A 23,124-nucleotide genomic window follows, 5' to 3' on the forward strand; every position below is an offset into this window, starting at 1 on the left:
GGCAACTGTCAAACACAGCCGTAAGCCGAGATCCTACGCACAATGGTCTGACCAAAAGATCATACATGTCCTAATAGAACCGAGGTCAGATATACTATACAATGCAGCAAAGTTCACAAGACAAGAACTTACGTCGTCTATAATTTGACCTTCTATCTGGTAATCAGAAGGACAAATGGTTTCATCCTTTCCATCGACTTCATCACCATTAGTGTCATCCACCTGTGTCAACATAATAAGACGTTAATAATCACGCTCTACACCCTTTATCTCCCTTAGAATCTTACATGTCCACCATGTCCACTGTAATGGAAGAAGAAGCTAAATATGCTCCAAGTTAGTTTAAGCCCACAATTAAGATAAACTAGCATATATTCACTTACCAGTCGTTTAACTGACTATCTCGGCACATCTCTGCCATGGCTTTACGAATGTTGTGGTTTGTAGGCATGAGGTATGGATCCGTTGTATCATCAGTCATGAGGATTATGTCAGACTATGTACCATTGATATTAATATCACTCAAAAATTACGTTTATTTGCCGTCTTTATTACCTCTCTGTAACCATAGAAGTTCACCAAGAATTTCTTGATATTAATTGCATCATTGATACAGCCTAACAAAGAAAAAATAATAATATTAGATTTGTTGTCAATAAGCTTGAATATAGTCTATATCCTTACCACTAAGCTGTCCGCCACCATTGATGTAGTTAATGCCGATAATCAATGCTCGTCTCTTTCCTCTGACTAGAAATATTATTAATATTAAGATTGGATTCTTTCATATATCGAGGCTGCCTTCCTTACAGTTGGAAATTTCGAAATATGGAGGTTGCACCTTTTCTGGCTCAGCTTCTTTTTCCTCCTCTTTAGTTTCTTCAGCTTGTGTCTCGGTAGTGGTCTCTGTAGTCGCAGCTTCTACTGTGGCTGTTTCTGCAACAGTAGCGTTTGTAGTAATAGTTTCGGTAACGGTAGTGGTCACTACAGGTGTAGCAGCAACAGAGGTAACAACAGCAGGGGTATCAGAGGTAATAGTCTCTGTAACGGTAGTAGTTACAACAGGTGTAGCAGCCACAGCAGCCACAGCAGGTGCAGGAGAAGTGACAGCAGGGACATCAGAGGTAATGGTTTCTGTAACAGTGGTTGTCACAACAGGCGTGGCAGCCGCAGGAGGAGTGACAACAGGAACATCAGAGTTAATTGTTTCTGTAACAGTAGTTGTCACAACAGGTGTGGTAGCCACAGGAGGAGTGGTAGCAGGCACACCCGAGGTGATAGTCTCACTGACAGTAGTAGTCACAACAGGTGTGGCTGCAATAGGAGGAGTGGTAGCGGGAACATCAGAAGTGATGGTCTCTGTAACAGTAGTGGTTACAGCGGGTGTGGGTGTGGCTACAGCTGTAGTTGTAGCCGTAGCCGTAGCTGTGTTAGTGGTAGTGGCAGTGGCAGTCACGGCTTCTGTAACTGAAACACCTTGAGGACTGACTCCTACAGCCTGTTGTGTTGCAGTTGTTGTGACTATACAGTTACAAATGTGTTAGAGGAACATGTTAAGATAACATAGTATTTAAATATTATTAAAAAAAAAGATCATACAAGTGTACGCTCTTGTTTATTTCCTACCTTGAGTAACATTAGAAGGGACTGGATCAAGTTTTGGGGCTTCTACTGCGGCAGGAGCTTTCTTGGTAGTAGTAGTTGTGGTGGTAGTAATAATGATCTAAAAAATAAAAGATATACCCAAACATTAATATTGATATTAATAGCTTTTTTTGCATTTATTGATACTTTTGTAAACCAAACACACCTTTCCATTAATGCATTTATGCTCTTCGACTACTTCGACTTCTTTGATAATGTCCCCGGTACGAGATTGAGTAACACGGCGAATGATTTTGGTCTGGCCTTCCTTCAAAGGGGTTGTGTCGCGCTTTGCTCCAGACATGGTATTGATATTAATTTTAGGTATCAGAGGTGATTAACGCAAAAGAAGAAGCTGTCGAAATAACAATTTTATTTAAATTCTCTTATTTTTTGTGAATGGCTTAATTCCGTTTGTAGTTATCGCCGTAGTTGTTAATTAGGAAATATATAAATAAGAGAAATGTTAATGTTAAACATAGGACAGAGTTGTTTTTGATGTAGAAGTATATATATATATAAAATACCTAGATTCATAGGAATGAGACACCAAAAATAAAAAAAAAAAACACTTGTTGTACAGTATAGGGCTTATAGTATACTGAAACTTAGACTGATATTGGAATCCAAAAAGTTGGACATCTTTGTTGTTAATTTTTTCTTGGTAGTACTTCTTAGAACTGAAGGTCATCAAAGTAGTACAAAAGAAGGAATTATCTAAAGTGGGACACATTTGTGCGTGTGTCTTATAAACGTATTACAGACTTGGTGCCATATATGACCTTGGGTGTACAAGTAAAGGATTAATATTTAGCACAGTTATTTGCGGTGATTGTAAAATGTTCGCTCGATCTTTTAAGAGATGCTTGCTTCAACTTTTCGCACATACAGAATATAAATGAATATCAATCATAGAAAATTACGAGCACTTTTTTTAGATATAATTGATCTTTTAGTTATTGATCATGATTGTGCTCAAAAGAGTACAATTTTTTTGAAGAAAATACATTGTCTTTAAAACCTCAAAACACTTGCAATATTTCTGCTGCTATAATTTGTTCAGATTTGAAGTAGGAAGACTATTTTTCTATTTGTATTGCTGGTCAATTTAGGACTTTCACACACTTTACCCACTTTAAAAATAAAATAGCAAATTGCTTTTATTTTATTTTATTTTGGAAACATTAATTAAATTAGTGTATAATCTATCTTCTATGCTCTTTCTAGCTTAAATAATAACCCACTAAAAATGTGCTCGAATAACCAGAATTGGGGGTTTTCTTTGAACTTAGATATACTTGTATCCCAAAAATAAAAATAAAAATAAAAATAAAGAATGAAGCACAAAAACCTGGTATGATTGCAGTGAAGAATTTTTTGACCAAATTTCTTGATCTGATACCAAAATTAGATCTTGACTTTTAAAGGTATTTCCTGTGTTAGGATATAATTACGCCCATGTACATCCTTATCTATGCTACTTTTATATTTCTGACGAAATGAGGAGTTCCATAAGCCTTTGTGCGTAATAGGCTTGAAATGACATCAGGAAACCAATATTGGTCTTGTACGGAATCAAAGCTCATTTAAGACAAACAGACACACAAGAAGGAGAAGAGTAGTTTGAGCACTGTATAGTTCCCCATCCCAATTTAAAATAAGGACAGTTAAACGTTTTGCATAATACATTTCAAGGCTTGAAGAATTGGGTCCCGGCCAACTAATCCTTTTTAGTTCTAGAGAAGCATAATTCTTTTGGTAAATAAAGGTATATATTGAGTAATTATGTATATATTGAATGAATATGTATTTGATATGCTGATTATATTAACAAATGAATCTCTGGTTAAGATCAATGGGATGCGAAGTGCTTAATTGTGGTGTCTGGTCGTATTTGAGTACAGTCATCTTTCGGACGTTCTTCAATAGCTCTAGGTAAGTCTGATCTGGCTTCTCGGTGAGGGCTCCTTTAGAAATTTGAAAAGAGGTACATTAGCCAAAATGTTTTTTGGACTACTCACACCGAACTTACTGATAAATGCGTAGCTTACTGCGCCTATTGACTCATTGGAAACAGTAGCAACTCTAGAATATTCATGGTCGTCACATCTAAAATGTAATACATGAAGTTTTAGCTATGATCGTATACATATTTATGAGTCCCGTTAATTACCCTGAGAACATGATAACAGTAGCTGGTGAGGTATTTAATTCACGTTGATGTGCTTCAATTTGACGAGTCTTGATCATCTCTTGGCCAAGTCCCATGAATGAGGATATTAAGCTCATTGCTCCGCCTTTGTGAGTTGTAGAAATTCCCAAAAGTCCTTCTCCAGCTTGTCTGACTAAACTCTTTGACTTAATGTTACCCTCGGGAGAGTATACGTAAGGAAGATCGAGTGCAGTTCCGGAGTGACAGCTGTCGAAAACAGCTGTAAGGCGAGCTCCTTCGCACAATGGTCTGACCATAAGATCATACATGTCCTAATAGAACCGAAGTCAGAAATACTATACACCAAAATTTATAAGGAAGACTTACATCGTCTATAATTTCACCCTCATATGAATAGTCGCAAGGGCAGATGGTCTCATCCTTTCCGTCGATTTCATCACCATTAGTGTCGTCAACCTAGGGTAAAATAACAATTATAAGTCAATACTTATTTTACACACCATGTATATTTCCTAAAAGAAAAAAACTTACATTTCCACCGTGTCCGCTGAAGTGGAAGAAGAAACTACAAAGCCACATGTGTTAATACACATATTAATATAATATTATGTCTCAACTCACGAGTCGTTTAACTGGCTGTCTCTGCACATTTCTCCCATAGCCTTACGAATGTTGTGGTTTGTAGGCATAAGGAATGGATCCTTTGTATCATCGGTCAAGAGAATGATGTCCGACTAAATAGGTATCAATGTCAGTATTACTTTCTCTATCATCTTGTTAACTTCTGACTCATACATCTCTGAAACCATGGAAACTCATCAAAAATGTCTTCATTTTCAAGACATCACTAATACAGCCTAACAACAACAACAACAGATATTAGGACTCCCTCCGCTTCTTTAAGAAAAATATAACTCTTTAATTTTACTCACCAGAAAGTTCGCTCATTGTACCGTAGTAGTTGACGCCAACTAAGAGTGCTCTCTTCTTTCCTCGGGCTGAAAAACATTGTTAGTTAGGTATTTATATACAGATTAACACTCTAGGACTTACAGCTAGAAATCTCGAAATAGGGAGGTTGCTCTTTCTCTGGCTCTGTGGTTTCTTCGGAAGTTTCTTCATTTGGTGTGGCTTCACTTTCTTCAGTAGTGGTTTCAGTAGTGGTTTCAGTAGTGGTTTCAGCAGTAGCAGCCTCGGTAACAGTAGTCTCGGTAACAGTAGTTGTTACTGCGGTTGCATCGGCAGCAGGCGTTGTCACAGCAGCAGCTTCCACAACGATAGTTTCGGTAACAGTAGTGGTCACAACAGGAGTCTCTGCTACAGGCGTTGCTACAACGGCAGCCTCTGTGACGGTTGTCTCTGTAACAGTGGTAGTTGAAACTACAGCTTCTTCAGCAGAGGCTGCTGCCACTGTAGTAGTCGTGGCGACGGCGGTGGTTTCTGTAGTAGCAACAGCTGGCGTAACTATAATTTCGTTAATATAACCTTCAACTTTTACCAGAAGAAATGGATGTGATCCATACGACCACCTTCCCCTCCCCTCCCCTCTCAGATGATTGCATTCCGCACAGATATCTTTAGAAAATAATACCCTATTTATTTTACCTTGAGTTTGAGTCGTAGGTTTTTGTTCAACCTCTTCATGCTCCTCAGAAGAAAGATACTTATCATCGTCATCTTCTTCTTCCTTCTTTTCCTCTTCGTTTTTCTCGATCTCTTTCGCCTCGACTGCGGCAGGAGCCTTCTTGGTGGAGGTGGTTGTAGTGGTAGTGATAGTTATCTGAAAATAAAACAAAAGAATACATACATACGTATGTTAATAAAGCACTGCAATACACGTATTTATAAGTTAATTATGCACACATACTTTTCCGTTAGCACATTTATGCTCTTCAACTACTTCGACTTCTTCGATAACATCTCCCAAGCGAGACTGAGTAACCCGGCGAATGGTTTTGGTCTGACCTTCCTTCAAGGGAGTTACTTCACGGGTTGCTGAAGACATAGTATTAATTAATATAAGCTTTAAATATCAGAAATAATAAACAATAAAAAAAAAGAAGAAGAAATGAAAGCAAAATTTTATTTAAATACCATTTTTCACTTTGTAACCATTCTGACTGTAAATTTTAAAAGAAAATATCGTAGCAACGTCTAATCGAGCTTTAGAATAAATGGAACTGTACACAATAACGTAATATAAGAGCATCCAACCTGCATGTCTTACAGTACACAAACACAAACATGCCAGCTATGTGACCACAAGCTGGGCTTAGCTTCTTGAGTAACGTAGCAACCAAATTGGACCAGGCCAGACAAATCATCAGTGTATATATGTACGATAGAGATTAAATACCTGTTATAAACTTGGCATAGACAATAAAGTCCCGTGTAATTTAAGGTTGCAGAGGATTTGCTCCTCTTATTGAATGCTCTTCTTTGCCTTGTAGGATTTAATTGTACTACATGCAGTACTACCTAACTAGGTTTCACGGAAGAGTGAGTACACAATCAAATGCATTATAGATGTGTAATAACAGTCAGATTCTGATTCATAATATCAAAAAATTGGATCAAATCATTTGTGAAACTGTTCTGAAAGCAAGTACAGTGAAATAGGAACTCATAAACGAGTTTTATGGTAAAGGAAATTCGTAGGCTCGGTAGAATGTAAGTAAAAGCGCTGTTACATAGCCTTGTGTCCTCTACTAGCTTATATACATAATATTGCTAGTATTTATACATACTCAGTATTGCAGGTAGATCTATTAAGTAAGTGTAAAGAGAACTATATATTGCACAAATGTATTATTATCTTTTACAGTCTCTTACTACAAATAAGTGAAAGAAGAAGAAAACCTCAAAAGGTTTGCATGTTTTACTAGCCTCAACTTTGTGCTATAGAATATAAAGCTCATACATGTACTGAGTTATAAGGTAAACGTTTGTAGCGCAAGGAATGATATTCAAGACGCACACTGTTTGGGGGTGCTTCAGTATATAATAGATTAGGCAAATTTAGTAGATAGCATGTCCAGGGTGGATATTACCTGGTATGACAATATTCATTTTTATAGAATAATATGTTTGTATTAAAGAAAATCCAATGTTTCTTGCATCTCTCTTGAAGGCGATCTATTACTAGCTAGAGTAGCTGACTGTATTTATTTAAGGAATCTTAGGTTCCCCCAGGCCTAAGGCTAATTACACTATTTAATCGTTGATCCGATATACTTCTTTCTAATAAAATATTTCCTGTTTTTTATTAAGGTTATTTTCTGTGTCGCACATAACGAGCAAGTTTTTGCAGCAAGGTCAGTCAGTTTCAAACCGCAGTATGTACTACACTTCTTTCTTCTAATTCAAGCAATTTCCAGATCTGGACGCCAAATTTCATTTCACCTTTTTAAGCCAAACTATGCTGAAATAATGGCCTTTGATCTTTTCAACTTAAAGACTAGATCTGTTATATTTATTTTGCCTTTTTATGTAAAATAAAAAAATAAAGGTTATATGTGGTATATTTGTATATATAATATATATGTGGATGTATTGCATTACAAGCATTAACAAAAGAATACTTGGTTGAAATCAATTGGGTGATTGCTGCTTACAAGAGGAGATTGTTTATATTGATGTGGCATATTATGCTGAACACTTTGCAAAAGTTCCTTGTATGTTTGCTTAGGATTCTGTTTTAAGGCATCTTTAAACAAGAGTTACAAGATGTCAGTCAAAAGATTTTATTTTTCATGTTCTTAAGATTGACTTACTAATAAAACCATTGCTCAATGCACCAATTGCTTTTTCAGAGACATCGTCATCCACTGAGGCATTATGTCTACTGTATCTAGAATCAAATCCCTTGTTATAAAACATATTCTTGAGTTCTTATGACAAGATATATTGAGAGACATTATAGTTACCCCGAGAACATAACAACATCCGCAGGTGATTTCGTCGATCTGAGGTTTAATGCGGTTTTTACATTTGTTTTGGTGCTACTTTTTTCAATTCCCATGAAAGATGAGAAGAGCTTGATCGCAGTACGTCTGTGAGCCAACATTCTAAAGACATTTTTCTCTTCCTCTTTCATAGAGCTATTTTCCTTAATTTGACCATCAGACGAGTAGATATATGAAAGGTCAAGTGCAGTTCCTGAGTTTGAGCAGTCAAAGACAGCTGTCAAACGTGCTCCTGCACACAATGGCTTGACCATGAGATCATACATATCCTATCAACAAAAATATGGTAAACTTTCTTTTGTCTTTGCAATTCGAATATATCTTACATCATCTATGATAGGTCCTTTCTTCTCTGTATCGCATGGACATATGAACTCGTCCTTTCCATCCAATTCATCTCCGTCAAGGTCCTCCTGCTACAATTTTCCAAAACAGAATGTAAGTACTTTTATTTGGCTGGTGTAAGATTTACATTGACATACATTGCCACCATATCCGCTGAAATAGAAGAAGAGTCTATAGAAATGATCGATATGTTAAGTACAGAGCAGTATTTTTTTTATTTTTCTTCTCACTTACGACTCGTCTTTTAGACTGTTTTGGCACAGTTTTGCCATACATCTCCGAATATTATTGTGTGTAGGCATAAAATCAGGGTTTTTAGAGTCATCTCTTAGAAGAGTTATATCCCTCTAAAATAACTTGGTCAGTACAGACCTATACCATCAATGTTCCTAAAGAAAAATACCTCATTAAAGCCATAAGTATTTATCAGCAATGACTGCATATTAAGGGCATTTTTTATCGAATCTATCAAGAAGAATATTAGAATCTAGAAACAAGCTTTTGAATAGTTCTGGACCTAACCATAAAGTTCATTCTCGTATCCATAATAGTTGATACCAACTAATAGAGCACGCTTATTTACTTGGCCTAAGTATATATCAAGAGTTAGAATAAAAATGCTTCTAAGATTATTTAATCCTTACAGTTAGAAAGCTTGTAATCTGGAGAAGCCTTTTTGGTAGGTTTGGAGGCCGGTTTTTCTTTAGCTTCCTCATTAGCTTTGGAGGCAGGTTCTTCTTTCGTATTTTTATCAGCCTTGGAGGCAGGTTTTTCTTTATCTCCCTTGGTAGCTTTAGAGGTAAGCTTTTCTTTGACTTCTTCGGTAGTTTTTAAGGTAGATGTTCCTTTAGCATCTCTTTTTCTCGCTCTTCTTGTAGCTTTCTTCTTCTTTGCTGCACCATCTTCTTCTGCTCCTTCCTCCTCTTCCTCTTCCTCTTCTGCTTCTGCTTCACCTTCCCCGTCTTCACCTCCTTCACCATCTTCTTCATCTTCCTCTTCGTCTCCTTTGTCCCCTCCTCCAAACCAACTAAATCCAAAGCCTCCTCCCTCATCTTCATCTTCTTCCTCGCCTTCATCTCCTTCATCCCCTTCGTCGCCTTCTTCGCCTTCGTCTTCTTCATCTTCATCATCATCGTCCTCGTCTTCATCGTCTTCGTCGTCCATTTGCATCTCTTCCTTGGATTTTATTTCAAATATAGGAAGTGCTCCTTTGGTACCATAGTGGACAGAAGGGTAAAAGTTCTTTTTACCAAAAAATGACAGAGTATTAGAAGATATTATAGTAATATTTCTGTGTTTTGTAAAGGTTATTTTTACTTACTGTTATGTCAATCAAGCCATAACCTGTCATTTCATTTATATTTTTAATAAGAGGCTCGCAATAATTTGCTTTAGAGTGCATGCTCTTTTTCAATTGCTGGCGATTGAGATCTGTAGGACTGTAGGTGGCTTCGATTTGCATCTTTACTGATATATGAGCATGAATTGAGTAAAGAAGAAAGAAAGAAAGAGGCCTGCTTTTATGTAGCTACAATTAGTTGGATTTAATTCTAGTTATAGTTTTAAAAAAGATTGTTCTTTGGAAATTTACTATATAAGCTGGCTTAGCCATATAAATGAAAGAATTGCAAGCTAGCCTTTTTTCAACTCGTTTGCAAGTACTACTTGATATTTAACAAGTACTACTTCACAGTTTGCGAGTACTAGTTTACAGTCAATGCTTATTAATTCATAACTTGCACATATGATGTATTATAAAATAGAAAATATAAAAAAAACTCAACACCCTAAAAAAAAGGGTTCCCAGGTACAAGCTCATTAGGAAAATCTTGTAGTCTTAACATTCGAAGAAGTTACCTTGTGTCTCGCGAACATGTGTGAGCTAGGTTATGTAACAAGAGACGGAACAACTCATTTTTGGGAATTTATACTCACAATTAACCCTGGATAGGACAATATACGCTTTTATGTATATATTTATGTATATCACAAAAGTAAAAGTGGCTTCTATTGTGGCTGAAATTTTAAGAAAATCAAAAACTTGACTAGAAGACTGGTGGAATTGTAGTTTGTCAAAGGACATATTTTAACGGCTGGTTCGAGTTAACACACATTCTTTCAACCTGTCAAATGAATAAAATAAAAATTAACACGAATGAGTATAGGTCTGAGGACAAAAGCAAAATCTTTAAAAGATATGCTTAAAATAAGCTTTCTCTTTCTCGTTTTCCTTTAAATGTCACTTCTTGAAAATAATAAGAATAAAATCAATCTTATTCGTCAGTTGAGAAGTAAGTTTCTCATCTTGTAGAGGTTTCCGCGGCCATTTGATTATCAGCATTTATCTTGGTTAGCTTTATGGGCATGATATTACTTGGGGTAATAACTTTAATTCAAAACGTTTAAAGTTATATTTCTGTCTATGGTCTGACTTTAGGATGTTGTTCATTTTTTTCTATTTCTCATTGGTAAATCTTATTTCAGCCAAATATATTGTGAACAGTTCCAAGGAGATGGTTTCTGATAGAGTGAAAAAAGGCCATATTTGTACGTGCAAATTTCTCTATTAACATTTATAGACAATTTTGTTAAAAATATATACAGAACCGCCAACATGGATCTGCATATATCAATTATTGTAATAATAGTACACTATATTTTGTTAGTTATTTAAACTACTCCTGTGTCATTGGAACGCAAAAGTCCCTACCATTGCTCTAATTTCCATAAGAAGATAATACTAAAAGAAATTCAATAAGATGAGAAATTATCTTTGCAGTTACATTTACAGAGCAAACGTTTATACATATATGGATATGTATGTATTGTTCTCATCCCAGCTTGTTTTCAAGACGTGAGAATATTTTATGACTCTCTTTATTTGTCAAAATTGAGAAAACTTTTGACCAACCCAATGATACCAAAGTATTTCTCTCAATAGTATTCCAAGTTAGTCCTCTGGAATTAAGCAGACCTTTGGGCCTAGGAGACTGTTGAATTAGGCACCATACCAAAACACCATTTCTGAAAGAGTCCAAGTCCAAGTCAAATTAAACTAAAACTAAAATGAAGTATAAATTCTTACAATGTAGGACAGTATACAAATGTAGTCACTGGTGTTACAATAGTGTTACATTACATGATCAAGATCTACAATTTTACCAAATCTGAATCCCAATAGTTGTATTTCCTGAAGAGGAAATTGATGAGTTTACCCATCAAATTTTAGGTACTCGAAAATTTCTAGTATACGTTTCCCTTTATTTTACTTGGGGTTATTTCTTAGAGAATAATAGTAATAGTAATAAGAGTATGTTTATTGTAATGTGTATGAGGTAAATGTAAGCTAGACGTACTAGTATTAACAGATGAATTTTTTCTTAAGATCAATAGGATGAGAACTGCTCAACTGAGGATTCTGGTCATATTTAAGAACTGTCATCTTGCGAATATTTTGTAACAGCTCCTGGTAAGTCTGGTCAGGTTTTTCGGTCAATGTTCCTTTTTTTAAAAGAAAAAAGGTAAAAGTAAAAGCAATGTTAATATATCTATTAAAAAAAGATAATATCGCATATTTTATATAGACAACTTACTCATGAAAGCATAGCTTACGGCACCAACTGACTCATTTGATACACTGGCATCTGTTGAAAATTCATGGTCTTCGCAACTGTGATCAGGAGATATATATATATATATATATATGTATATATTTAGTTGAATATCGGAACATATTTGGTGTTATATGAATTACCCTGAGAACATAATAACATCTGCTGCAGAAGTATTTAACTCGCGGTGGAAAGATTCGACTTCGCGCGTTTTGATTAGATCCTGACCAAGATCCATAAATGATGACAGCAGCTTGAGGGCACCACCCTTGTGCTTAGAAGTAATATCAAATAGACCAGCACTGGCCTGTCTGAACAAGCTCTTCTTCTTGACGTGACCCTTGGATGAATAGATGTAGGGAAGATCAAGAACAGTTCCAGAGTGGCAACTGTCGAACAAGGCTGTAAGACGGGAGCCTTCACACAATGGTCTGACCATGAGATCATGCATAAGCTAACAGGCTTTGGAGGTCAATAATATTCTTTAAACATTGTTTTTTTTACAAGAGCCTTACATCGTCTATAATGATGTATCCTTCATCACAATCGCAAGGGAATATACATTCGTCCATTCCGTCAACTTCATCGCCGCTCTCATCCGGGATCTATAGCAATTCAAATGTTAGAAAGAAGGAGAAAAGGGTTTGATATAAGCATAGTGTTTTCAATAGTAGCTTACACTGCCTCCATGTCCACTGTAATGGAAGAAGAACCTAATATAAAAGAAAAAGGAAAAAGGAATACGGGTAATTAATAAAGCCTCACTCTAAATGGTATACTCTATACTCACGAATCGTTAGGCTGGCTATCTCTACACAGTTCTCCCATGGCTGTCCGGATGTTTCCATAAGTGGGCATGAGATCAGGATCCTCAGAATCATCTCTTAAGACGGTTATATCACACTAAGCAATATAAATGTCAGAGATATGGGATATTAACATTATTAATTGAACATTATACCTCTCGAAAGCCATACGACTTCATCAAGAACTTCTTCATCTTTAAGACATCACTAATACAACCTAAATGGAAGGAAGAAAATAAAGTTAAAGATAACAGATAATTGCTGTAAATAATAGTCTATACCGTACCATTGAGGGCATTTTCACTACCAATGTAGTTGATACCGACCAAAAGGGCGCGCTTTTTTCCTTGACCTACAATAAATAGAAAGTTAGATAATGTCTTTTTCTTTTATTTAAAGCATTGCTACTTACAGTTTGAAAGTTCAAAATAGGAAGGTTCGTTTCCTAAGAATTCATCCTTGACCTCCAACGTAATTTCATCATCTTCCCAGCTGTCCTCATCATCATCATCTTCTTCTTCTTCTTCTTCTTCTTGTTCCTCCTCCTCCTCCTCCTCCTCCTCTTCTTCTTCTGTGACCTCATGAGTTTCGACTGTGGTTATTGTTGTAGCTACAAGAAAATCAGTTGGATGTTATATTGTATGGATCATTTTAACTTACTATGGGTATCATCTGAATCCTTTGGACCTAATTCTTCAATCTCCTTTGAAGTGACGCGACTATTATCACCGTCGGTTTCTTTTCCTTTGGACGAGGATTGAGCTCTCTTGGTAGTGGTAGTAGTAGTTGTGATGGTTTTCTTTTATTTTATTTTATTTTTTAAAAAAAAAACAATTTATTATTATTATTATTTTATGCCTTTATTTGATTTGATTTGATTTGGTTTGGTTTGGTTTGGTCAAAACTCACTTTTCCATTATCGTAACTATGTTTCTCAACTGTCTCTGTCTCCTCAATGACCTTTCCAGAGCGAGATTTTGTAACTTGACGAACTACTTTTGTATGACCTCCCTTTTGGCCTGCTGTTTGGCGCGTAGAGTTAACCATATTATTTGCCGGTTTATTTTATTTTGGATATAAAGAGTATATGTATATATATATGTATTTGATAAAGAAAGAAAAGAAGAGAAAACTTGATCTCGTTTAAATATCTTTATCTTGAAGAAGTATAATTCTATTTACAATTACAATGACTGCTTATTAGGAAATGATTTGCAAATTATGTTTTGTAAGTCATAAATTAAGGCGTCGCCATGTTTGACCATTCAAAGAAGAAGTTGTCCCATGCTACACACACAAAAAAAAAAAGAAACAAAGACATAAACAGATATGCACATCAAAACAAAGTCAGAACATATATGTAACAGCACAGTGGATTTATATTCCCAGATCAAAGAAATCTTACATTGCCAATCAAAACCACCCACTCTGTCATTTGTGTGAGCCCCAGAATTGTTAAGAGAATACTGACATGGTAGCAAAGACGCACAAACGTCAGTCGAGTTTTCAGATTGGGAATTATTTGCTCGTCTTGTGGTATCTTCAGTCAAGTTGTTGGAGTTGGTATCCAGATCGGATGGATATGCGTTTGATTCAGTGGTTGGATTGGATGAGTCATTATCAGCAATTATCGCATTTTGTGATTTTGAGTTTTTAGGTTCCCCTTCCTTTGTTAAAGTTTGACCATTGGCCATCATGCGGACCAGTGCATCCACCATGTGCTTCGTATGAGGTTCGTGAAGCATTAACTCACTAAGTGGTGTAATGCATTGATCGATACCACGTCTCATGTATGTGCGCGCTTCTTCTGCAACAACAGAGTCTTCACTTGTGGAGTAATATATGTGGATCAGAGTAGCCTGGAACACTGAAAAAACTGTTTTTTTTTAAAAAAAAAAGAAATATGATGAGTTTGACATGCTATAACCTCAAAAGCTTAATATGTTTATTAAGCTCTATCTATATAGATATAAATACACTTTATATACCTGCAAAATTCCAGCCAAAATTAACAATGTCCATCCTTGGAATAATACATGCAATGTCAATTACACGAGCCGCAGCTTCTTTGCAACGTCGGACAGAGTCTGATTGAATGGATATAGGTGATTCTTCGTTTTCAGTCAAGATGAAATTTCTGTGTAATAGCATAGTAATGGCGTAGTAGCACAACATCAGAGGTCCTCCTTCAGTGAGTTTCTTTGTGTTTTCAGGCGACTGGCGTAACCGTATTAAATCTTCGCTGGTAATTTTACAATTGTCAGGAAGCTGATCGAACCACTCGGTCAACATCTGTTGCAATGTTTGGACAGTGGAAATGATAGTCGACTCTACTAAATTAATCGATTTGGCTTTAGGAGAATATATTCTCCTCAGAACTTCGCCCAAGATAGAGGAAAGCTTGATAAAGTTTACAAAGATGCTATAATCTTCGTTGTCGTCTGTTTCTCCGCCAAGTGAAGGCAGATCAATGTCGCAGTCAGAGTCAGAAATTGCCAGAGGTCGGCTCATTACTGCGCAGCACCAGCGATCGGTGACATAAACACTATACCAGATTCTCTTGTAAAGTTCCATTCTTTTCCTTGGAAGGGAGAAAACAGTAAGTGCACGATGAAGACCGAGCTCTTGTGCCTACAGAATTAATGATATTAAATATCGCTTATTATTATCAGCAGAATAACATATTTGGTTATATTCTTTTTCTTACCATCCTTACGGCCATTCCTGCCCGTATCCAGATACGGTAAGACTCTGTGGAATGCGAGGGAAAGGCACAGAGAAGGATAAATGCTTGAATAGTGGGTAATCTTGGAGTCAAGAATTCTTTCCGGACTAGCTCACTGGAGTTTTCTAAGAAGGCCTTCATGACAACAGACTGCTCTACTCCAGCGTCCTTAAAGATTGAGTCGCCTAAGGGAGTGTAGGAACATGTGTATGTACAAACAGCATAAACTAAAAGCGGTGGAGGGGGTGGAGATGTTCTTCCTTCAAAGGCGTCCATGAATTCTTCTTTATCCAAAATAGCCAGGATTGGGTGATTCAATGAAAAGTACCTAATTCTACCATTTAGTAAAAGTTGATCTTCGCTAACCAGTAAAATATATGTATTTATTTACCGGTGTACAAGAGCTACAATAAGTGATCGTGGTGCAATTTTGTCACTAGTATTTTCTTCGTCAAGGGCTACTTGAATAGCATGTTCAGCATCAGTGGCATTTCTTGTCATTAGCATATCATCATCATAGCCGTTCATCTTCCGAAGATGGACTGTTCCCTGGTCTGTAGGAAATGTAAAGACACCATCCACTGATTCTCCTTCGCCTTTGACAACAGACACCTTGATACCCTCAATGCTCTTTCTTTCTGCTTTTGTCATTATATCACCCATTAAATAATAGCCTGACGAGCTTCCCAGGTAGCGCACGACTTTGCTTTGACCGTCCAAATGTTGAGATGGTAGATGAGTCTCCATTAAATGTGTGCTTTTAGGAGAATCCTCAAACTCGTTTGGTGGAGTGGGTGAAGCTGATGATTCGGGTGGTTCTACTGAACGTTCCGACTGTTCTGATTGGTCGGATTGTGATGTCTTTCTTTTCTTTTGAGTACGCGCCTCATCTTCTGGCTGTATGGTTTCTAATAGGCGCTCCATTGATCGGAGTCTTGCTTCAAGAGATTCGATGTATCTGCCGAGACAAATGAGCTACTTATCCCAACCATACAATTTACGCACATGTACATGTACATATTTATATTTATATTTATAGATATATCTACAACTTACCCTTTTGGTGGTCCTCTTTTTTTGGCTGTCTAGAATTTATTTTATTTTTACAATAGAATACAACGATCAGTAGACTGAATAGGTTGGATCAAAACTATAGATCAGTCTGTAGGATATGCTTACATCGTGAAAGGTACATTCCCACCCGTATTGCTTGCAGGTTGAGCATGGCTGCATAGAATCCACATCGCACCTAGAAAACACAGTAAGAAGATCAATAATTTGTTGAAGCACTTTTTTTTGTGGGTGTGTTTTTTGATGATCATTCTTGTCACATACTTTATTTTCTTTCGCCGGCAGGTATCACCTAATCCAAAAAGCCAACCAAAATTATATGGTTAAAATAATATAATTAGCTAAACCGGTTTTTTGAGATTAAGGCCTAATACTCACAGGCACGAGTGATCCGTGTTCTCCGAGAGGCCGTTGATACCGTATTCTTTTTTGAGGCAATTTTACTTGTTGGAACTGGAGGTGGTAAAACAGAGTGTTGCTGTTGTCGTTGGTTTTGATGATTTTGATGTTGCTCTTGTTGCTCTTGTTGCTGCTGCTGTTGTTGGTGATGGTGTTGTTGCTGTTGTTGGTGATGGTGCTGTTGGTAGTGTTGTTGGTGTTGTTGTGGGTGTTGTTGTTGATGTTGTTGTGGGTGTTGTTGTTGATGTTGTTGTGGGTGCTGCTGGGGGTGTTGTTGCGGGTGCTGCTGGGGGTGCTGCTGGGGGTGCTGCTGGGGGTGTTGTTGGGAGCGCTGGTTATGTTGCGTACGTTCATCTGTTTGTGTTGGAGAAGGTGCATAGATAGGAGGGCTCCAACGGGATCCACGTGAGAGTGGTGTCGGTGCCAACAAGGGTGGCTGTGAAGGGTTTCGAGTAGTTGGTGGTAAGCGAGTTTTGAGGTAAAGTGTAGAGTAAAACCCGGACGGATGATTATCGTTCGCTTGTTGATCCATCTTGGCTTGTGTTGGTATTTGATTCGATTTTGATTTTTCAATAAAGAAAAAAAAAAGGTAAAAGTACAAGCGAAACCCTTGAAAAATACAAGTGTTCAAGACACACACACACACCCACACACACACCAAAAAGAAAAAACACACAATGAAGGGGCGGTTCAATAATTAGCCAATACGTGCCCATGGGAATTGGTTCTCTTAAACATTTCTCCATATGTTACACATATAGTAATATCGAATAGCTGGAGAAAACAAGGAATCTATGGGACAGCTTTATCGGTTATTTGGAATACCCAAAATTTCCAGCCATCTTATAAAAAGAAGAAGTGCATTTCTTACAGTACGCTATATCGAAAATAAATATCTGTGATTCTGTGTCATAAGAAACAAAAAGGCAGGGTCCTCAGAGACAAGGGTGGAACCGGAATAATAATGCCAATAACAACAATAATCATAAAAAGTGGTCCTTTTTTTATTTTTACTATTATTATTTTATTTTAATATTTTATTATTTCTTGGCCTGATATGAAGTCTAAATTGGTTCCTGTGGCGCCATTTCCAAGCCGATTTTCCATGGTACAATAATACAGAAGGCTTAACTTACTCAGTCATAATCTATTGTGTCAAAGAGTCCTTTAATTGCGCCTTATTATTCTAGCTCGAAATATAATCTGTCAAAAGAATATATAAGAATCTCTTTCCCTAAGACTTTTTAGTTGCGCCACAAAGGCCTCGTGGCATATCTATTGCCGGTGAGGCGCTACTATTCACTTACTCGCCTTGCACGACATACAAATGGCAAAAAGGATAATCTTAAAGTTTAAATTATGGTCTGCCTCTACACATTTTTTTTTCTTACTGCTGTAAATACCCGTGTTTTCTCTAATAGCGTTAATTTTTTATTTCCTATTTACCTATATATATATATATAGTTGGTTGCTTGGTTACTTATTACTCTCTTACTTACTTTTCAAAGTTTAGACCTTTTATTGTGACTTTGAGCCATTATTATCTGTATTCACTAAAGACCTCAATAAAATGCTGCTATTAAGACCCGAATTAAATTTGTATTGTTTTTTTTTTCTTTTATTAATTTTGTAATGAATTTGATAAAGATATAACAGATTAGTATGGTCACACATCTTCACTATCCAAAATGACGTGAGATACCAGAAAAAAATAAAAATTATTCCATAAAAAATCAAATCCCGAATGTATATCTTTGACTTATTAAAACGCAGATTTGAGTACAGAGCACAATTTTTTTTTATTTTTTTTTAAAAAAAAAGATCCTCAGTAAATTGCCTTGAATGGAAAGCAGTAATAAAATTATAAATGCTAGATCTAGAAAGAAGATAGTAATAAGGAAATAGAAATTGGAATTTTCTGTTCATGTTCTTTTGTATGCTAGTGCAAAAAAGCAAGTATCTACGACAGGCCTTTGAGCTGGTGATCTTGGTGAGTTATCAGGAAAACTAGGAGGAGAGCTAACATCCGAATCAATATACGTTTCTTTCTTTCTTTGTTTAGTTTAAAGGTTACATTTCGCCACAGTTAAAAGACACCAGAGAGGTGGTGTTTCTGCACTTATCAAGTTTTATCAGATCTTTAGGTGTATAAACATTCGGTACCTTGTGCCTTCTCGACTATTTATTGTTTTCCAAGTATTTCTTATATATATATCTCCAAATAAGGTATTCGACAACTTAATTATCTTTAAAGATCCAAATGAAAACCAAACTGGATTGTTAAGGCCTTTTCTTTTAAAGTAGACCGAGTTGAAAGTCTTATCCACTCATGTAAAGTATAGGGTTGAATAAACAGAAAACAAAATATTTATGGACAGTCAAATCCCTTTTTTTTAGCAATTGTTGTTCTGTATCTATTGTCAAATGTATGTGCATAATTATCAAAGCATATATTACGATCTACATTCTTATTTAGTGAACCCTTTACTTCGTCGTTGCTCCCTTTCTCGTTCATCTTTTTCATCACCTATTTCTTCAACATTCTTCGTATTTTACCCCACTATCAGAAGATACATTAGTGACTTTTTGCTGAATAATTCAAATCACATTTTTTTGGCATCAAAAGCGTGCTTTCTCAAAGTAATTGCTGTATTGAAAGGATGTTTTTGATTCGCACTTGCAAAAATCTTGGCGATTTGAAATACTTTTTTTTTTCAGAAACAAAGAAAAAACATTATTAGCTTTTTGAGTTTCGAAGTTTATGAATAAGTATTACTTTATCTGTAACACGGTTATATACATTAACCTAGTGTTCATCTGGCCTACCTTTCTTCCTATCGAGGTTCACCTTCAACCTGGTCTGGTCCTTCAATTACCGCCAAATTCCGTCTGGGAAGCTTCCCCACCTTTCCTTCTCCCCGCTTCTAATCTTACAGGCGCCCTGGTCTCAGATACTTTCTCAGTCATACAGTCCAGTGCCTTGTAAAGATACCCTCTCAGTATCTATTTCAAACCATAAACAGTATACACATTGATTTTTTATATTAGTTTGCATAATATCTGGATACACTATCATCTCTTTTATAATAGGACCCTCTCTCTCTCTTAAGAATTTCTTGCACCACATCTGGTTTGACAATCGTTGCTTGGAGATTGTCACTTACCGGTTAATTCCGGCATTTTTCTTTTTTTTGCTCTTTCTCCCGATACCCTTTATTATATCTCTCAGGGCAACTAGAAGTATTTATATTAATGACCAAATATTCATCATTACCGCGACATTTAGTCGAAGTCTATTTGGGACTGCATTCTAACATGTTGGCGTCTCAATAAAAAAAACCTTTTCTCTCTCGTTGTCTTGCCTATACCTGGCACAGCGCCAAAAAAAAATAAGGCAATATAAATGAGAATATACACGGAAGATAAAGAGAGTGTGCCTGTAGACCAAAGTTCGTTTTAAAAGTAAATATATACGTTGTTAATATATTTCTTCTGCATTTTTTCATCCACATAGCATTTGTATTTTCGGTGCTTTCTCTTTTTATGTTTTTCCTCACATTTATACATGCAAACGGCGTTGTATAGAACTAGCTAAATATTTTTTTTTCTTATTTCCATTTCGTACTATCTCCTTTGGATTATAAATTCATCGATCCATAGGCAGCAGGATCGTTAAATTAGCCGTGTAATTCTGTATAGGTATTTTATATGATACATTTATATGGACAAACCTTTGTTTAATTTATTCTCTCTCTCTCCTCACAATAAACCAATGATTAATAGTCAATGATTTCATTTTAGCACTAGATAAGTTTGTACCTTGGCTTAGTAAATAAAAAAATACTTCTTTATAAGTATTCAATTATTTTATATAACTTTACTAGTAAAATAAACTCTCATTCTACTTTTTTTTTTGACACATCGTTGTGTGCAATATTATGCAGTATATTTTAAGGTTTTTTATATAAATATGTTAGCATTGCTATTATGAGCATATTCTTACGGCATATACACGACTTTGAACTGGTTGTCAAAAAAAAGGCTAAGAAGAAAAAATATAAACTTGAATAATCTAATTATATTGCTTGTAAGTAATTAATAAATATTTCTTGATAATTTCGAAAAACTCGATTTAAGAAAGACTGGGAAATTGCGGGTTAAATAGGGAGTTTTACTAATATAAGAGAAAAAAACAAGAGGGGAAATTGGTATTTAACGATTGTTGAATAAACACATACTTCGGCATGAGCTGATACCATTACCAGATAAAGACCATCCCAGTAATTACTTCTTGGTGTCACTGCTTTCGCTATTAAAAAAACAGACATTTTCAAATAAGAGTATATCTACACCCACACATTATCAATGATAAATGATACAAGCTTGGTTTATTGATTGATTCATATAATTATGAAATAAAAAGAATGGCATAAAATATTGGGATATAAACAAGAAAATAGTACATAATACATAATAAATTAATGAATTAATGAATTAAAGGATTAGAGAGAAGCAATGTTGACAACCTGCTTGCCAAAGTTCTTGCCCTTCAATACATCAATCAAGGCCTGGGGAGCAGACTCGATTCCCTCGGCAGCAGTCTCGCGGTACTGGATAACACCATCCTTGAGCCACTGGGTGACATCCTTGCGGAAATCTGCCTCCATCTCGGGGTGCTCGCCAACAATGAAACCCTCGATTCTCAAGCGCTTGCTGACAATCTGAATAAGGTTGTGAATAGGCTCGGGGTTTGTGGTGTTGTACTGGGAGATCATACCACAGCAGACGATACGGCCAAAGTTGTTGGAGTGGTTGATCACATTCTCGAGCATCTTGCCACCGACATTCTCAAAGTAAATGTCAATACCGTTGGGACAAAGCTCGGTCAACTTAGCATTAGTGTCCTCGGTCTTGTAGTTGAAAGCGCCATCGAAACCAATCTCCTTGAGGTAGGCAACCTTTTCATCCGAACCAGCCGAACCAACGACGTGGAGACCAAGCACCTTGCCGATCTGGCCAACCAACTGACCAACAGCGCCAGACGCAGCAGAGACATAAAGAGTCTCCCCCTTCTTGGGCTTACCGAACTTGATCAGACCAACATAGGCAGTCATACCTGGCATACCGAGGACACCAATGTAGTTGGACAACGGAAGACCAGACTCACGGGCCTCGTTGCGAGGAGTGAAAAGGAAGGCGAGCTGGGCAGGAACGTGGGTGTATTCGGCAAAATGTCCAATGCCATAGACAATGTCATCGACCTTGAACTTGTCATTGTTGGATTTGACAATTACACCAACAGTGTGGCCAGCCATGGGCTTGTCAAGATCAAATGCAGGAGAGTAAGACTTGGTTCCAGCAGCGCGCATACGGCCGCGCATGTAAGGGTCGACAGAAAGAGTCAGGGTCTTGACAATGTAGTGGTTTTCGGGAAGTTCAGCCTCGAGATCAATTGTGTCATGCTTGATTGTCATGTGCTCTCCAACCTCGGGGAAGGTTGTAGGAATCTTGGAGAAGATGATTTGAGTGTTGGAAACCATATTGATTCAATAAAGAAGTGATGAAGTGTAGATCAAAAAAAAACAAAATTCACAACATAGGCTTCCCTTTTATAGACTGAATAGACATATCACAACTCCGATATTGCATTTAAGCTGACAACGAGAAAAAGGATGGATTATTAATCAATTAGCATTGACATATTGTTGGCATAAAGTAAAAAAAGGAAATTAAGCCAGGTATTAGTCTAGAAGATTCAATTAAGAAAAACCGAAAAGACATGTATATACAAAAAATAGTATTTTGTATTAAATACAAGAAGTACACAAGTGTGTTAAAGACATGTGAATTTGCTCTTTCTCTTTTTTTTTTGGTACTTTTTTGGTTGAAATTGTACTTCTTTAAATTATAATAAAAATTTTTAAAAAAAAAATTAAAAAATTAAAAATAATAATATTTCTACAAACCAAATCTATACACTTTGACTAACAAAATAAATAAATAAAGTCTTTCAATTGAAAAAGTGTATAAATGTAATTAATTCAATAATTAAACCCCACCAAGAGGTTCCGTCATGGTAGTTTTTTTTTGTTGGGCGTGCGCCTAATTAGCAGGAGTTGAAATACACACCTAATGATTCGCAACCATTTATGGTATCTGTGAGGGGAATGAGCACTTCAATTGGATTTGAGCACTGGACTTTGAGATATAATGTTTTGAGACCCAAATTTGGGCGTATAGAATGATGAATGCAACAGAGTTTATCTCATGTCTTCCATATTATCGTTCTTTTGACCATACTCGTAGCTAATCTTCCAGACGTTGATTCTGATATTTTAGCAGTAAATATCCGACATTTTTTTTTAATATACAGGAGAAGAAGGAG

At 36.4% G+C, this 23,124-nt stretch overlaps 5 protein-coding genes across 5 annotated transcripts; all 5 read right to left on the reverse strand.

The window, feature by feature from the left end:
• Positions 1–3,401: 3,401 nt before the first annotated feature.
• Positions 3,402–4,810, reverse strand: PHYBLDRAFT_124411 (hypothetical protein). Its single transcript, XM_018428989.1, has 8 exons — positions 4,750–4,810; positions 4,613–4,674; positions 4,439–4,551; positions 4,349–4,382; positions 4,184–4,273; positions 3,818–4,128; positions 3,677–3,753; positions 3,402–3,611 (listed from the first exon to the last, which is right to left on the reverse strand). Exons 1-8 carry the CDS (start codon positions 4,763–4,765, stop codon positions 3,472–3,474), a joined length of 843 nt encoding a protein of 280 aa, XP_018292187.1. The 5' UTR covers positions 4,766–4,810; the 3' UTR covers positions 3,402–3,471.
• Positions 4,811–7,322: 2,512 nt separating this feature from the next.
• On the reverse strand, positions 7,323–8,406 carry PHYBLDRAFT_158627 (hypothetical protein). Its single transcript, XM_018433826.1, has 6 exons — positions 8,362–8,406; positions 8,265–8,298; positions 8,109–8,198; positions 7,744–8,051; positions 7,591–7,667; positions 7,323–7,523 (listed from the first exon to the last, which is right to left on the reverse strand). The coding sequence occupies exons 1-6, from the start codon at positions 8,397–8,399 to the stop codon at positions 7,384–7,386; spliced, it is 687 nt and encodes a 228-aa protein (XP_018292188.1). The 5' UTR covers positions 8,400–8,406; the 3' UTR covers positions 7,323–7,383.
• Positions 8,407–11,488: 3,082 nt separating this feature from the next.
• PHYBLDRAFT_111952 (hypothetical protein) lies at positions 11,489–12,891 on the reverse strand (the record flags this gene model as incomplete). Its single annotated transcript, XM_018428251.1, has 8 exons — positions 11,489–11,628; positions 11,721–11,797; positions 11,882–12,192; positions 12,254–12,343; positions 12,418–12,451; positions 12,529–12,641; positions 12,700–12,761; positions 12,831–12,891. Coding segments are annotated over 8 exons (888 nt in total), but the record flags the coding sequence as incomplete, so codon positions are not given.
• A 1,633-nt stretch (positions 12,892–14,524) lies between these two features.
• Positions 14,525–15,169, reverse strand: PHYBLDRAFT_111893 (fungal-specific transcription factor; the record flags this gene model as incomplete). The annotated part of the gene is made up of 1 exon (XM_018428246.1): positions 14,525–15,169. A coding segment is annotated over one exon (645 nt), but the record flags the coding sequence as incomplete, so codon positions are not given.
• A 6,072-nt stretch (positions 15,170–21,241) lies between these two features.
• Positions 21,242–22,279, reverse strand: PHYBLDRAFT_111958 (hypothetical protein; the record flags this gene model as incomplete). Its single annotated transcript, XM_018428252.1, has 1 exon — positions 21,242–22,279. The coding sequence occupies one exon, from the start codon at positions 22,277–22,279 to the stop codon at positions 21,242–21,244; it is 1,038 nt and encodes a 345-aa protein (XP_018292191.1).
• Positions 22,280–23,124: the final 845 nt, after the last annotated feature.

The sequence above is a fragment of the Phycomyces blakesleeanus genome (genome assembly GCF_001638985.1).
Source record: "Phycomyces blakesleeanus NRRL 1555(-) unplaced genomic scaffold PHYBLscaffold_9, whole genome shotgun sequence".
NCBI classification, from domain to species: domain Eukaryota; kingdom Fungi; phylum Mucoromycota; class Mucoromycetes; order Mucorales; family Phycomycetaceae; genus Phycomyces; species Phycomyces blakesleeanus.